Genomic DNA, 14,722 nt, shown 5'->3' with positions numbered 1-14,722 from the left:
GCAAGAGCTGACAAGTGCGAGAATTATCGTACAATCAGCTTAACAGCTCATGCATCGAAGCTGCTTACAAGAATAGTATACAGAAGAATGGAAAAGAAAATTGAGAACGCGCTAGGTGACAATCAGTTTGGCTTTAAGAAAAGTAAAGGCACGAAAGAGGCAATTCTGACGTTACGGCTAATAAAGGAAGCAAGGCTAAAGAAAAATCAAGACACGTTCATAGGATATGTCGACCTGAAAAAAGCGTTCGACAATATAAAATGCTGCAAGCTGTTCAAGATTCTGAAAAAATTTGGGGTAAGCTATAGCGAGAGACGGGTCATATACAATATGTACAACAACCAAGAGGGAATAATCAGAGTGGACGATCAAGAACTAAGTGCTCGTATTAAGAAGGGAGTAAGACAAGGCTGTAGCCTTTCGTCCCTACTCTTCAATCTGTACATTGAGGAAGCAATGATGGAAATAAAAGAAAGGTTCAGGAGTGGAATTAAAATGCAAGGTGAAAGGATATCAATGATACGATTCGCTGATGACATTGCTATCCTGAGTGAAAGTGAAGAAGAATTAAATGATCTGCTGAACGGAATGAACAGTCTAATGAGTACACAGTATGGTTTGAGAGTAAATCGGAGAAAGACGAAGGTGAAAGAAGTAATAGAAATGAGAACAGCAAGAAACTTAACATCAGGATTGATGGTCACGAAGTCAGTGAAATTAAGGAATTCTGCTACCTAGGCAGTAAAATAACCAATGACGGACGGAGCAAGAAGGACATCAAAAGCAGACTCGCTATGGCAAAAAAGACATTTCTGGCCGAGAGAAGTCTACTAATGGCAAATACCGGCCTTAATTTGAGGAAGAAATTTCTGAGGATGTACGTCTGGAGTACAGCATTGTATGGTAGTGAAACATGGACTGTGGGAAAACCGGAACAGAAGAGAATCGATGCATTTGAGATATGGTGCTATAGACGAATGTTGAAAATTAGGTGGACTGATAAGGTAAGGAATGAGGAGGTTCTACGCAGAATCGGAGAGGAAAGGAATATGTGGAAAACACTGATAAGGAGAAGGGACAGGATGATAGGACATCTGCTAAGACATGAGGGAATGACTTCCATGGTACTAGAGGGAGCTGCAGAAGGCCAAAACTGTAGAGGAAGACAGAGATTGGAATACGTCAAGCAAATAATTGAGGACCTAGGTTGCTAGTGCTACTCTGAGATGAAGAGGTTAGCACAGGAAAGGAATTCGTGGCGTGCCGCGTCCAACCAGTCAGTAGACTGATGACCAAAAAAAAAAAAGCATTACTTTGGCACATCCTCATAGTTTTAATCTTATTCTTTCTTGGTTTTCCATTCGCATATTTCACTCGTGGTACCCGTACTTTACAGCTCCCATCAATTTATTTGAGAATTTCAACATCTTGTACAACTTTACGTTGTAAAGTAAGAGCCTACGGAATATCAGACCAGCTGTGTGGCTGGATTTAAGAGTTTTTAGAAAACAGAACACAGCATGTTGTTCTCAATGGAGAGACGTCTACAGACGTTAGAGTAACCTCTGTCGCGCCACAGGGGAGTGTTACGGGAGCATTGCTTTTCACAATATATATAAATGACCTAGTAGATAGTGTCGGAAGTTACATGTGGCTTTTCGCGGATGATGCTGTAGTATACAGAGAAGTTGCAGCATTAAAAAATTGCAGCGAAATCCAGGAAGATCTGCTGCCAATGAGCACTTGGTGCAGGGAGTGGCAACTGACCCTTAACATAGACAAGTGTAATGTATTGCGAATACATAGAAAGAAGGGTCATTTATTGTATGATTCTATGATAGCGGAACAAACACTGGTAGCAGTTACTTCTGTAAAATATCTGGGAGTATGCGTGCGGAACGATTTGAAGTGGAATGATCATATACAATTAATTGTTGATAAGGCGGGTGCCACGTTGAGATTCATTGGGAGAGTGTTTAGAGAATGTAGTCCATCAACAAAGGTGGTGGCTTACAAAACACTCGTTTGACATGTACTTGAGTATTCCTCATCAGTGTGGGATCCGTACCAGGCGTGTTGGAAGAGAGAAGATCCAAAGAAGGGCGGTGCGTTTCGTCACAGGGTTATTTGTTAGACGTCTTGTTGTTGTTGCTGTTGTGGTGGTGGTTGTTCAAATGGCTCTGAGCACTATGGAACTTAACATCTATGGTCGTTAGTCCCCTAGAACTTAGAACTACTTAAACCTAACTAACCTAAGGACAGCACGCAACACCCAGTCGTCACGAGGCAGAGAAAATCCCTGACCCCGCCAAGAATCGAACCCGGAAACCCGGGCGTGGGAAGCGAGAACGCTACCGCACGACCACGAGCTGTTGTTGTTGTGGTCTTCAGACCTGAGACTGGTTTGATGCAGCTCTACATGCTACTCCCTCCTGTGCAAGCTTCTTTATTTCCCAGTACCTACTACAACCTACATCCTTTTGAATCTGCTTAGTGTATTCATCTCTTGGTCTCCCTCTACTATTTTTACCCTCCACGGTGCCCTCCAATGCTAAATTGGTGATCCCTTGATGCCTCAGAACATGTCCTACCAACCGATCCCTTCTTCTAGTGAAGTTGTGCCACAAATTTCTCTTCTACCCAATTCTGTTCAATACATCCTCATTAGTTACGTGATCTACTTATCTAATCTTCAGCATTCTTCTGTAGCACTACATTTCGAAGGCTTCTATTATCTTCTCGTCCAAACTAGTTGTAGTCCATGTTTCATTTGCGTACTTTGCTACACTCCATACAAATTCTTTCAGAAATGACTTCCTGACACTTAAATCTATACTCGATGTTAACAATTTTCTCTTCTTCAGAAACGCTTCCTTTGCCATTGCCAGTCTACATTTTATATCCTCTCTACTTCGACCATCATCAGTTATTTTGCTCCCCAAATAGCAAAACTCCTTTACTACTTTAAGTGTGTCATTTACAAATCTAATTCCCTCAGCATCACCCGACTTAATTCGACTACATTCCATTATCCTCGTTTCACTTTTGTTGATGTTTATCTTATATCCTCCTTTCAAGACACTATCCATTCTGTTCAACTGCTCTTGGAACTCGTTTGCTGTCTCTGACAGAATTACATGCCAACCTCAAAGTTTTTATTTCTTTTCCATCGACTTTAATACCTACACCGAATTTTTCTTTTGTTTCCTTCACTGCTTGCTCAATATACAGATTGAATAGCATCGGGGAGAGGCTACAACCCTTTCTCACTCCCTTCCCAACCAGTGTTTCCCTTTCATGTCCCTCGACTCTTATAACTGCCATCCGCTTTCTGTACATATTGTAAATAACCTTTCGCTGCATGTATTTTATCCCTACCACCTTCAGAATTTGAGAGTATTCCAGTCAACATTGTCAAAAGCTTTCTCTAAAAATGCTAGAGACGTAGGTTTACCTTTCCTTAATCTTTCTTCTGAGATGAGTCGTAGGGTCAGTTTTGCCTCACGTGTTCGAACATTTCTACTGAATTCAAACTGATCTTCCCCGAGGTCGGCTTCTACCACTTTTTCCATTCGTCTGTAAAGAATTCGCGTTAGTTTTTTGCAGCTGTGACTTAGTAAACTGATAGTTCTGTAATTTTCACATCTGTCAACTGCTTTCTTTGGTGTTGGACTTATTATATTCTTCCTGAAGTCTGAGGGTATTTCGCCTGTCTCATACATCTGGCTCACCAGATGGTAGAGTGCTGTCAGATCTGGCTCTCGCAAGGCTGTGAGTAGTTCTAATGGAATGTTGTCTCCTCCCGGGGCCTTGTTTCGACTCTGGTCTTTCAGAGCTCTGTCAAACTCTTCGATAATGTCTTTATATTCTAAATGTCTTACTTCCACTAGCAAGTGTGATAACAAAATCGCCTCTCTTGCGCATTTATTTTTCCTAAAGGCAAATCGATTGACATCTAACAGAGCATAAGTAAGAGAAGGAACAGCGCATAGAACAAGACCGGATATTTCGGATATGCTTGCGCAGTAATATACTGCTATCTAAAGTTTTGATCTACAATTGATCGAGCATGAGCGCTTGGGCCCCCGCAGGGTCAGACACCGTAGTTCCCCGTAATTAGTGTGTTTTGATTTCGCAGGCCGCCACAAAGCTGGGCCGCGGGTACACAGTGGCTCCGCCGCGGGCGAGTCGGGGCAGAGTGCATCGTCAACAATGAGCGCGAGCACCGCGCATGCGCAGAGCGGCCCGGGGCCGGCGGCCGGCGGCGGCTGTGAAGCTGTTGGCGCGCCGGCAGTCTGCTGTGCGCGCGCACCCCGATCTCACCGTCCGACTGGCGCGTCCTCCGTCTGACGAGTGCGTCTCCACGAGTCCGCCGGTGACACTTTGCAGGCGTCGAAGCCGCGGAATATGACAGCAGTCGCCTCTTGGTAGCCGCGCCTTACCAGTAGCCACGACAACGTTTTCCGAACGCTAACGCCCTCCTGTCGGGATGACGTCAACTATGGACCTCGAGGAGATCACGAAGCTCGTCGACGGGATCTACAAGGTATGCAATCATCAGCGAATTCTTTCGTCCTTCTAAACTGGAGCTTCCTAGGGATTTTAGGCCGATCCACCCGCTAGGCAACAATTGTTGCAGGTTGCATCGTTGAGACTGAAGTGAGGTCATAGGCGCGATGACGTCAGAGTAGTGGCACCGTCGAATTTCGTATGTTGCTCAGTAAACAGTGTTCCTTATGATATGGTTGACAGTTGAATCAGATGATCGTCAGCAAACATAGATATTATGGAAATTAATCGCAATTGCAAGGCAGAGAGGGGCGTGTCGGCTTGTTTCTCAGGCTGGGCGACTTGTGACATGACTGTACCATCATCGTGTGTTATACGTGTCAATAGCTACATAGGACTTTGCGGAGACAGTGGTTTGATAAAGGCGCAAGACGTCAAAATTACTGAAAGTATGTGACTCGTGTGAATAAGAGTAAAGTGGAGAAAGTTGCAAGGTGTTAAAGATTCCCAGTGGATGTGCCAAATGAGACTGTGTCAACACATTCACGAGCTGTACATACTAAAAACAACTCAATTACCAGTTATTCGTAGCACGTTTGTTCTCAGTAGCCTGTGTAATAATCATATGGTTTACGAATTCACCTTCTGCGAACTATACGTCAAACACATTTCTCTTGTTATTCGAGAAGGCATGGTAAGTGGCGGCCTGTCTGCAGTCTCCTGTATATTCAGTGTTACGAGCTTCACTGCTATTACAGGAACTGCTCAGTCTCACTTTTCGGACTATTGCGAGTAAATTTCGTGCCTCGCTGTGTGAATCATGCAGCTGAGTGTAAATATGTGATGCTTTTCTTTGTGAAAGATTAACTAATTCGTGGCAGAGACGACCACACACCTTACTTTGCCAGTACTGTAATTATAGACCTTTGCATAGAAGTCACCACTGGTGATATTCTAGCACCTAAAAACGGAAACGCGCCGGTAAATTCTTTCCTTACTTCCACTATTTTCGTTTTTGTCACTGTGGTACTATTCATCGATGATCATTTCATTTACTTTTTTTTACTGCGTAACAAAGGCACACTGCATTAATCTACTTTATTTCGTGCCACACTAGCGAAATGGTGTGTGGCACTTCAATGTATTTGGCCGTCCGATGGCACGACAGAAGCATCGATTTCACAGTTACTGTAGGTCAGGAACGAACCCTCCGTAACTAGTTACACATAGAAACACTGAGAAAAAGCCTACCACCTAGATACCTCTTCGTAATGGAGAAATGTAGCTGATTATTAGTTGGGGAAATTAAATTTCAGTACACATTTTTTTAAATAAGCAGTTGAAGCCATTTCCGCAAACTTCGATTAGAAAGATAACGTTCTCTTCACGTTTAAAAAATAATCTTACAAAGTCGACGTATATAAAACACACATTTATGCTTTTTGCTGCGCAAGGAGATACAATGCGCTAATTAAACGGATGTATTGCTCATTGAGATACAACGCGCTGATGAAATGGAGCTATTACTCATTCGGCTATATTCAGGTATGTGTTTCGTTTGCCTGTAAAGCAGAAATCATTTGCCAGAAAATCGTTTCTGCAGGAATTTAAAACCTAGTTACGTAATAATGACGCACCGAAATTTCGTTTCGATTCGCCTAAAATTTTTGGCAGGAGCGGTGAAAAAACATCGTCCATGGGAATGGTAATAACGGAAAATAGGGACAGATTGCAGTGGAATATAATCGACTTGGAATACAATCGACATTAAAGTAATTATAACTGTTCCATCGCCTGCAACCGATACTTTTTTCATGTAGATAGAAAAAGACAGAATTCTTCGCATTGTAGGAAATGTCGTTTCTTATATTAGTAACTGTTCCATTGATTGAACAAATGGAATTTTAGCCCGTTTATCGAGTATCTGGCATTTCAGTGTTCGATTTGATACTATCAGAGGTCTACTCACTGGAAACTGTTAAACTGAGTGTGTGAAACGAAAACAAATGGAAAAGTTAACCAGTTTTGTAAAATAAGTTGTTTGTTTCCGGTTTCTTAAAGAACTGTGATTCTGTCACTTAACAATACAGGCTCTCCGGGACGGTGTTGACATTGTTGAGACGTCAGTTGTCTAGGAATTGTGCCTGATTCCCTGAAACCTATGGCAGATCACTGTGATCGGTTTTTGAAGAAAAGCTTATGCAGAATCTTGAAATGATTTTTTTCTGTTCTTGCGCGAAGTACGTAACGTTACCGCGGATAAAATTATTTCAGCCTCCTGGATTTTATTTCGGTGGTGGCACAAGTACATAATTCTTTGTAACTGTTTCATTCTTGGGTGCCGTAGATTGCAGTTTGTGTGCGGTACTCTCGTACTGTGAACAAATAAATGTGAACGACAATTTTTGATAATCATGACTATTCAGGGTGTCCCAGGTGGACTGGTTAGTCTCAGGAATCCGACTGGAACGATCAGTGCGTACCTTAAAAACTATGAGCATTTCTTCAATACGGTGAAACATATATCTCCTATTGCGAGATCTTTACTGCCCATATTTTGGCATGAAGTAGTATGGACCAAAACAATTAAAGATTGTCGAGGAAACACAGACTCTAGAGTGCATAACTAAGGTGCCCATGTTCGGTAGAAGAGATGTGTTTCACAGTTGCGAAGATGGACAAGTGCTTATAGCTCTTAAGGTACGCACTTCAGAACCAACGTTTGTTCTTGCATTGATCCATATTGCCGCTTCCCAAAATATGGAAAGCATAGAACTTGCCGTAGAAGAGATTTCTTTCACGATATCGAATGATGGTTTCTGTTATATCTCTGAATGTTGGCAGCTGCTCATGAGACACTCTGCACTGCTTGCGGTGAACTGTTTCCTAAATCAGTCATTTTTCATTCATGACTTCCTACCACTCACCTGATAGTTGTTTTCGATTAGGCACTCCACAATCCGATAGTCAGCTCACTCTGGTGAGGTCGACGTGTGCGTAATCTTCTGCACTGATTTAACACTAATTCGATAACTCTACGTTGTACTCTCCTAAATGTTTTATATGCTTATGCCCCGTGAGTTTTCGTACTTCTTCCCGCTCCACTTATTTTGGATCAAGGGAAACCTTAGTGATTGCCACGTGTTCTAAGCTACGTCCTTACAGCTTTTCAGAGAAGTCGAGTGGTAGAATTGTTTCATTGGTTCTTTCATTTTGCACAGCAATGCTTGAAGGAAAGACCGTAGTGAATTCTCCAGAGAGCTCCGCAGTTGTATAGTAAGGAAGAAATGTACTGCCTAAAGCCGTAGTAGTGTGGTCTATTCCCATTTGATGACATGATGACGACGTCAAACACTGAAGCAGCCTCGAGAACCGTTCGCAGTAGAGTAGTCAACCTGGTGCGAGAATTGCCTGCGTGTGCAGCTCATTTGCTTCTTTCGAAGCCAACTGTGAAAGTATTGTGTTATCAGAATAGTCTCGACTGTTTGTATTGAGCTAAACGAGTAACTGCACGCATTCACTCCATAAGACGTTCTTTTGATTTTAAGGCTGGTCTAAGTAGATTCACTAACGTTTCCTTGTCACGTCTTCCTAACATTATCTGAAACTAACGAACGCCAACTAAGAGTTTAATATATTCACCGACGCACATGGACACTGACATAAATCTTTGTCCGTTTCGCGCCATACCACCACCACGCAGACCCACAGCTAACAGCAGTGGTAAAATGCTGCTAAGGACGATTAGGAAACTGGACAACATGTCGGCCTAGGAAGTACAAATGACAAACCTACGGCTAACAGTTCTACCAAAAGTCCCAAAAAATCTAATTCTATGTACAAGTTCGGCTCAAAATTCAAACTTTTAGTTTAAGCTTTAACGTACAACAGAAACACAAGAATGTATGACTATTTGCGGAGCAGCAGATAAAATGAAGAAATGGATCTCTAGGCTCGTGTGACACTGAAAATTAAAGATACTTTGAGTTATTGAAAGTGTGTGTGCGTTAGTGTTCCATACGAGCCGCTGTTCAGAGCTCTCTATGAGATCGAAGGGATGTGAATGAGCGTCACGTCGTCCTTAGATTTTCGTTAGGGAAAGGTCTGATTAGGAAAACAGAACGGCAATATTGTACAGTTTCTATAAATCATTTTACTGCAACGCGCAGTTGTTGTGACTGCAATGTCAATAATGAAGGATGCTAGAATCATAATCTGACTTGTTAGCGAAAACAAAGGAATTTCACCATAACAGCATGGGAGGGCAATCTTGCACATATTTCACTTTCCAATTCGCTTCTATATATTTGTCAGTAGCCATCGACTCAGATACCACTGTTTCACTAGACATATTCCATTCGCAGGTGATGTGTCATTGATTTCTTCTGATTTGAGGGAGAGTTCATGTGGCGGTGGGAAGACGATAGAATGCGGTCGGTCACGAATAGGACCATTGGAGCCGACTGTTCAATCCAAGTTCATATATAGTCAATCAAACCGCAACATTTAATGGTAAGGAGAAAATGACGTTCTGCGAGAGATACTTAGATGTACTGTCAGTTTCGTGTATGTGTTTGGTGGGGGAAGGAGGGGGGAGGGTAGAGTGGTGGACGTCTTGTTGGAAGGTGGAGGGGCGGTAAACGTCCAATCGGAAACAAGGTCATTATAGTCGGAAGAAAATGGCCGTGACCTTGTTGTAGGACTCAACCGGGGATTTGCTTGAATCATGTTTGCCTGAAGTAGGCAGATACGTAACCAGGGTGCGAGTTAAGACGTTCTCTTCCGAGATTATCTTAATGGCATCATATTATTGGCCAGTTAACCTTATGTGATCGATAACTGTCCTTTATAGAAACTATTCAGTTTAAAAAACAAGTAAATGAGTGAATAAACTTATAGGTAAATGGAATATATCTGAAGTAACACCAGATATCGGTAACATAAGAATTCGGTGATTATTTCATAATTGAAAAAAATTATTTAAATGTAGCAGTAGTAGAGAAAGGTATAATGATGTTTCAAGGGAAAACTACAACCAGTATATGGACAGATGGTCTGCAACCGAATGCCAAATATCGTTTAATTGCCATGATAGTGATTTCTTACCTGAAAAAATATATGTAAAAGGAAAAAAGGAGAAGTATAAAAAGGTTATAGCGAACTTGCAAGGAAAAGCTATCCCGAGTTAGCAATCTGGTCGCGTATTACCCACCTCATTCTACAATATTTATCAATAACTGGGTTCACTGGGAGAGACAGATTATGATCAAAACAGCGAACGATCTAGTACTCTTTCGCTATGTCCTTATATTATTTTGTCACATAATAAACGAGACGGCTCGTTTTACTAATGGACTATCTGTTGAAGGGTGATAATTTCCGACCTGGAACTATGTCATTGCGCTCGTGCAAGAGTAATTAAGGGTGACTTCTCGGAATAAAATTTCGTTAAGAAGAGGTGACACGAAAAAAAAGACACGGATGCTGCAAGTTTTTTTACGTCGAAAACGTGAAATATTTGAGAAAACAGTTGTGGTTACGCAGATAGTCGATGTGAGAAGGTATTATTGTCAACACTATAGTGTAAGAAAGAGTTAAATCTAAGACACTAAATAACCGAGTAGGTGCTCTTAGATTCCGGCATTTAACATCACTTTTTTTTTCTTTTAGTAATAAGTCTTCTGACTAGTTTAAGGCGGCCCGTCACGTATTCCTCTAATGTGCCAACCATTTCGTCTCAGAGTAGCAATTGCAAGCTACTTCCTCAATTACCTGCTGGCAGTATTTTACAGTTTTTACCCTCTACTTTGAGCTTTTTAGTGATATCAATCACATACCATTTATCTATGTTTTTATTCATATCTGAAAATGTAAAGACAGAAATATACCGACCGGAGTGGCCGAGCGGTTCTACAGTCTGGAACCGCGCGACCTATACGGCCGCAGGTTCGAATCCTGCCTCGGGCATGGATGTGTGTGATGTCCTTAGGTTAGTTAGGTTTAAGTAGTTCTAAGGGACTGATGACCTCAGAAGTTAAGTCCCATAGTGCTCACAGCCATTTGAACCATTTTTGAACAGATATATGGTAATAGATTTGACCGTACCTGTTTTAGACCAGAACAATCGTAATGAGTACCAATCTACGGCTGTTTGCTGATGAAGCCGTGATGTACGGGAAGGTATCGTCATTGAGTGATCGTTGAGTGACTGTTGGCGGATACAAGATGACTTAGACAAAATTTTTAACTGGTGCGATGAATGGCAGCTAGCTTTAAATATAGAAAAACGTAAGTCAATGGAGATGAGTGATCAGTAGGTAAAAAATTTCGTAATGTTCCAATAGAGCATTAGTAGTGCTCTAGTTTACACAGACAGATCGATTAAATATCTAGACGTACGATTGCAAAGCGATATGAATTAGAGATAACATGTTATGATTGAAGGGTAATGTTCGATTTCGGTTTATTGGGCGAGTTTTATGAAACTGTGGCTCATCTGTAAAGAAAACCACATACAGAACACGAGTGCCACTCATTTTTGAATACTGCTCGAATGTTTGGGATCCCCACCAGATCGCATTACAGGAAGACATCGAAGCAGTTCAAGCGAGCTACAAATTTTTTTACCAGTAGGTTCGATCAACGCGCAAGTAACTACGTAAATGCTTAGGGAACTCCAAAGGAAAACACAAGAATGAAGGCGACATTTTTTTCGAGGATGACTTGAGATAATTTAGGGAACCTACATTTGAAGGTGAGTGCAAAGCATTACTACAGGCTTTTGTGGCCAGTTCCTGACATACTGCGTCCTTGCACCTGTCTCCGAGTCTTAGACCGAAGTTTATTTCGTGATTTTTCTGATGTTTCGTCAGGGAAAGGACCTCACATTTTGGCGTGACACGGTACAACAATGGAGGTTGAATCTTTGAGAATGGTGGCTCCTCGTGCTGGCGAAACCTCAGGAAAATCTTTAAGCCAATGTGAGTCTCAGATCCACAGACGAAAGGCAACAGACAGTTGCACCTACTGCTACTTCTCTACAAAGTAGCATTCAGTATTTGTAAAAGATACGATTAATAGACGGAACTATTGGCAATATTTGCAGCCAGTGCTACCAAGGTGCTCTCGTATTAACGCAAGCAGATGACGATTCAAATGGCTCTGAGCACTATGGGACTTAACATCTGTGGTCATCAGTCCCCTAGAACTTAAAACTACTTACAGCTAACTAACCTAAGGACATCACACACATTCATGCCAGAGGCAGGATTCGAACCTGCAAGCAGATGATGATTAGCATTGTGCGTCGCCAGGGAGAAATAGTGTGAGGTGCACTGCAAAGTGGGGGATAAATGTGGGGAATCAAACTGGATTTTAGTATTATTATAATCATTACTACTTTTAGCTGACAGTAAAGATGTCACACAGTATAGTGTCTGAGAATATAGGGTGATGATAGGGTCGAAATCATATAGAATCTGTACGATCTTTAAGTGTATATTTTGAGATAAGGAGTCAGTAATCAGAAATGAATATATCTACATTTGTGTTAGCACAAGAGCCAACACCGTGTTACGAGTGGAGGCCGAAATGCACGCGTTTTAGCTCACGCAGGCTGGCGTGAGGAGGGAAGGACTATACTGACGTGAGGTCTGGAACATGACAAGGAATGGGGATTCAGAAAGCGGACGTAATTAGTTTGATACTTAACTTTAATCCATTAATGATGAACGTCGCTCTTGACGGTGCATGATTCACAATATATTCTGCCCAAAATACATTCTTGAAGATATGAATTATAGTAACTGAATATGGCGCCTTGCGCTATGTCGTAGCATATGACGTAGCTGAAGGTATGCTAAACTGTTCTTCTCTGCAAATGATAGCGTATGTAGACAGTGAACCATCGCTAGCAAAGCCGACTGTACAACTGGGGCGAGTGCTGGGGAGTCTCTAGACTAGACCTGCCGTGTGGTGGCGCTCGGTCTGCAGTCACTGATAGTGATTCACAATATATGTAAATGACCTAGTAGGTAGTGTCAGAAGTTCCATGCGGCTTTTCGCGGATGATGCTGTAGTATACAGAGAAGTTGCAGCATTAGAAAATTGTGGTGAAATGCAGGAAGATCTGAAGCGGATAGGCACTTGGTGCAGGGAGTGGCAACTGAAGGATCCTTTATTGTATGATTATATGATACCGGAACAAACACTGGTAGCAGTTACTTCTGTAAAATATCTGGGAGTATGCGTGCGGAACGATTTAAAGTGGAATGATCATATAAAATTAATTGTTGGTAAGACGGGTACCAGGTTGAGATTCATTGGGAGAGTCCTTAGAAAATGTAGTCCATCAACAAAGGAGGTGGCTTACAAAACACTCGTTCGACCTATACTTGAGTATTGCTCATCAGTGTGGGATCCGTACCAGATCTGGTTGACGGAGGAGAGAGAAGATCCAAAAAAGAGCGGCGCGTTTCGTCACAGGGTCATTTGGTGGACGTGATAGCGTTACGGAGATGTTCAACAAACTCAAGTGGCAGACTCTGCAAGAGAGGCGCTAAGCATCGCGGTGTAGCGTGCTCGCCAGGTTTCGAAAGGGTGCGTTTCTCGATGAGGTATCGAATATATTGCTTCCCCCTACTTATACCTCCGGAGGAGATCACGAATGTAAAATTAGAGAGATTAGAGCGCGCACGGAGGCTTTCAGACAGTCGTTCTTCCCGCGAACCATACGAGACTGGAACAGGAAAGGGAGGTAATGACAGTGGCACGTAAAGTGCCCTCCGCCACACACCGTTGGGTGGCTTGCGGAGTATAAATGTAGACGTAGATGTAGATAGTGGCGACACACGGGTCCGACGTATACTTACGGACCGCGGCCGATTTAAAGGCTACCACCTAGAAAGTGTGGTGTCTGGTGGTGACACCACATCTACTAACTTTTCAGTTAGCCCTAAAAAAAAAAAAGGCTTCGACATCGGTTTCGGTCTTGTTGTTTCGAAAGATAATACAGAATGCGTTCGGTTCAGAATAGCCGCAAAACCTAAGGAATGATGAACTATAGAGAAAAGTTTCAAACAGGCGTCTTCTTTATTACTATGGAGGGGAACGTAGCAGAAACTGAGTCGTTCAAAAGACACCTATTAAACATGCACGATGTTCTTCACAAAGTACTGTTCGCAATTTGAATAAATTGTGTTGTATTATACCGGTAAATATTCGTCGATAAGAACTTGTCAACATGCCCTTGAAATGCACCCTTCTAGGAATACACTGTTGCGAGTATTAATGAAGAAGTAAGTACATCCGCATCATAAACAACGTGCGTTAGCACAGGTGATAAATGATTCTGATGCTAAAGTTCAGTTCAGTCAATGTCAGGCTATCTTTATCCTGAACAGATGCTTGAGCTAAAATTGTTTGTAAGGCCTAAGTTATGTGCACCAATTAAAAAACCTAAACGTTAGTTTCCTACAGTTAGCTCCTTATCTCACGGAGCACTAAAATGTTCCAAGTAGCTCCTTAACAATGCACAGTAGTTTATATCGGTGGTGGCGAGGGCCGCGCGAGATTAGCCGAGCGGTCTCAGGCGCTGCAGTCATTGACTGTGCGGCTGGTCCCGGTGGAGGTTCTAGTCCTCCCTCGGCCATGGGGGTTTGTGTGTTTGTCCTTAGGGTAGTGTAGGTTAAGTAGTGTGTAAGCTGAGGGACTGATGACCTTCGCAGTTAAGTCCCACAAGATTTCATACACATTTTTTTCGGTAGTGAGGGAGGATTTCTAGATGTGCAAGTCGCGCGAAATTTACAATTTTTATACGTGTAATGCCATACAATGACCCCTACATTTTATTTTTTTGGTGGTTTATCGGGAGAAATTACCAGTGCTTGCCTTGTTTAATTTGCCTAACTGAGCTGACATGTCATGGATTTAAAATTCCATACGCCTCATAGTAATAATTCATGGTGCACGAATTTCTTTATCAGTTACAGGGTAGAACAGCCTCTTTCGACGTTATTCATTTTTATCTGTCGCAGTTGTTCTCCGTGAAGTGAGTAGCGAGAAAGAAAACAATACCGCCGGCGCGCCTTTCCTCGCAACACTTCCGTGTTTCCGCGTTGGGCGGCTGCTGGTGCAAAGGGCAAAAAGTACGGCGGCTCGTTCGAGCTCGACGCAGGAGCAGCGATGCCTAAATTTCTTCCTCATCGCGAGTAAG

At 42.4% G+C, this 14,722-nt stretch overlaps 1 protein-coding gene across 2 annotated transcripts in view; it reads left to right on the top strand.

The window, feature by feature from the left end:
- Positions 1-4,270: 4,270 nt before the first annotated feature.
- LOC126335554 (brain-specific angiogenesis inhibitor 1-associated protein 2-like) overlaps positions 4,271-14,722 on the top strand; it is a 521,250-nt gene continuing 510,798 nt past the window's right edge. For both annotated transcript variants that reach the window (XM_049998957.1, XM_049998956.1), the window contains exon 1: positions 4,271-4,546. In XM_049998957.1, the coding sequence (XP_049854914.1) occupies positions 4,490-4,546 (57 nt within the window). In that variant the 5' untranslated portion in view covers positions 4,271-4,489. The remainder of the gene's footprint in view (positions 4,547-14,722) is intronic.

Source organism: Schistocerca gregaria, chromosome 2 (assembly GCF_023897955.1).
Source record: "Schistocerca gregaria isolate iqSchGreg1 chromosome 2, iqSchGreg1.2, whole genome shotgun sequence".
Lineage (NCBI taxonomy): Eukaryota > Metazoa > Arthropoda > Insecta > Orthoptera > Acrididae > Schistocerca > Schistocerca gregaria.
This window is presented reverse-complemented; position numbering and strand designations above follow the sequence as displayed.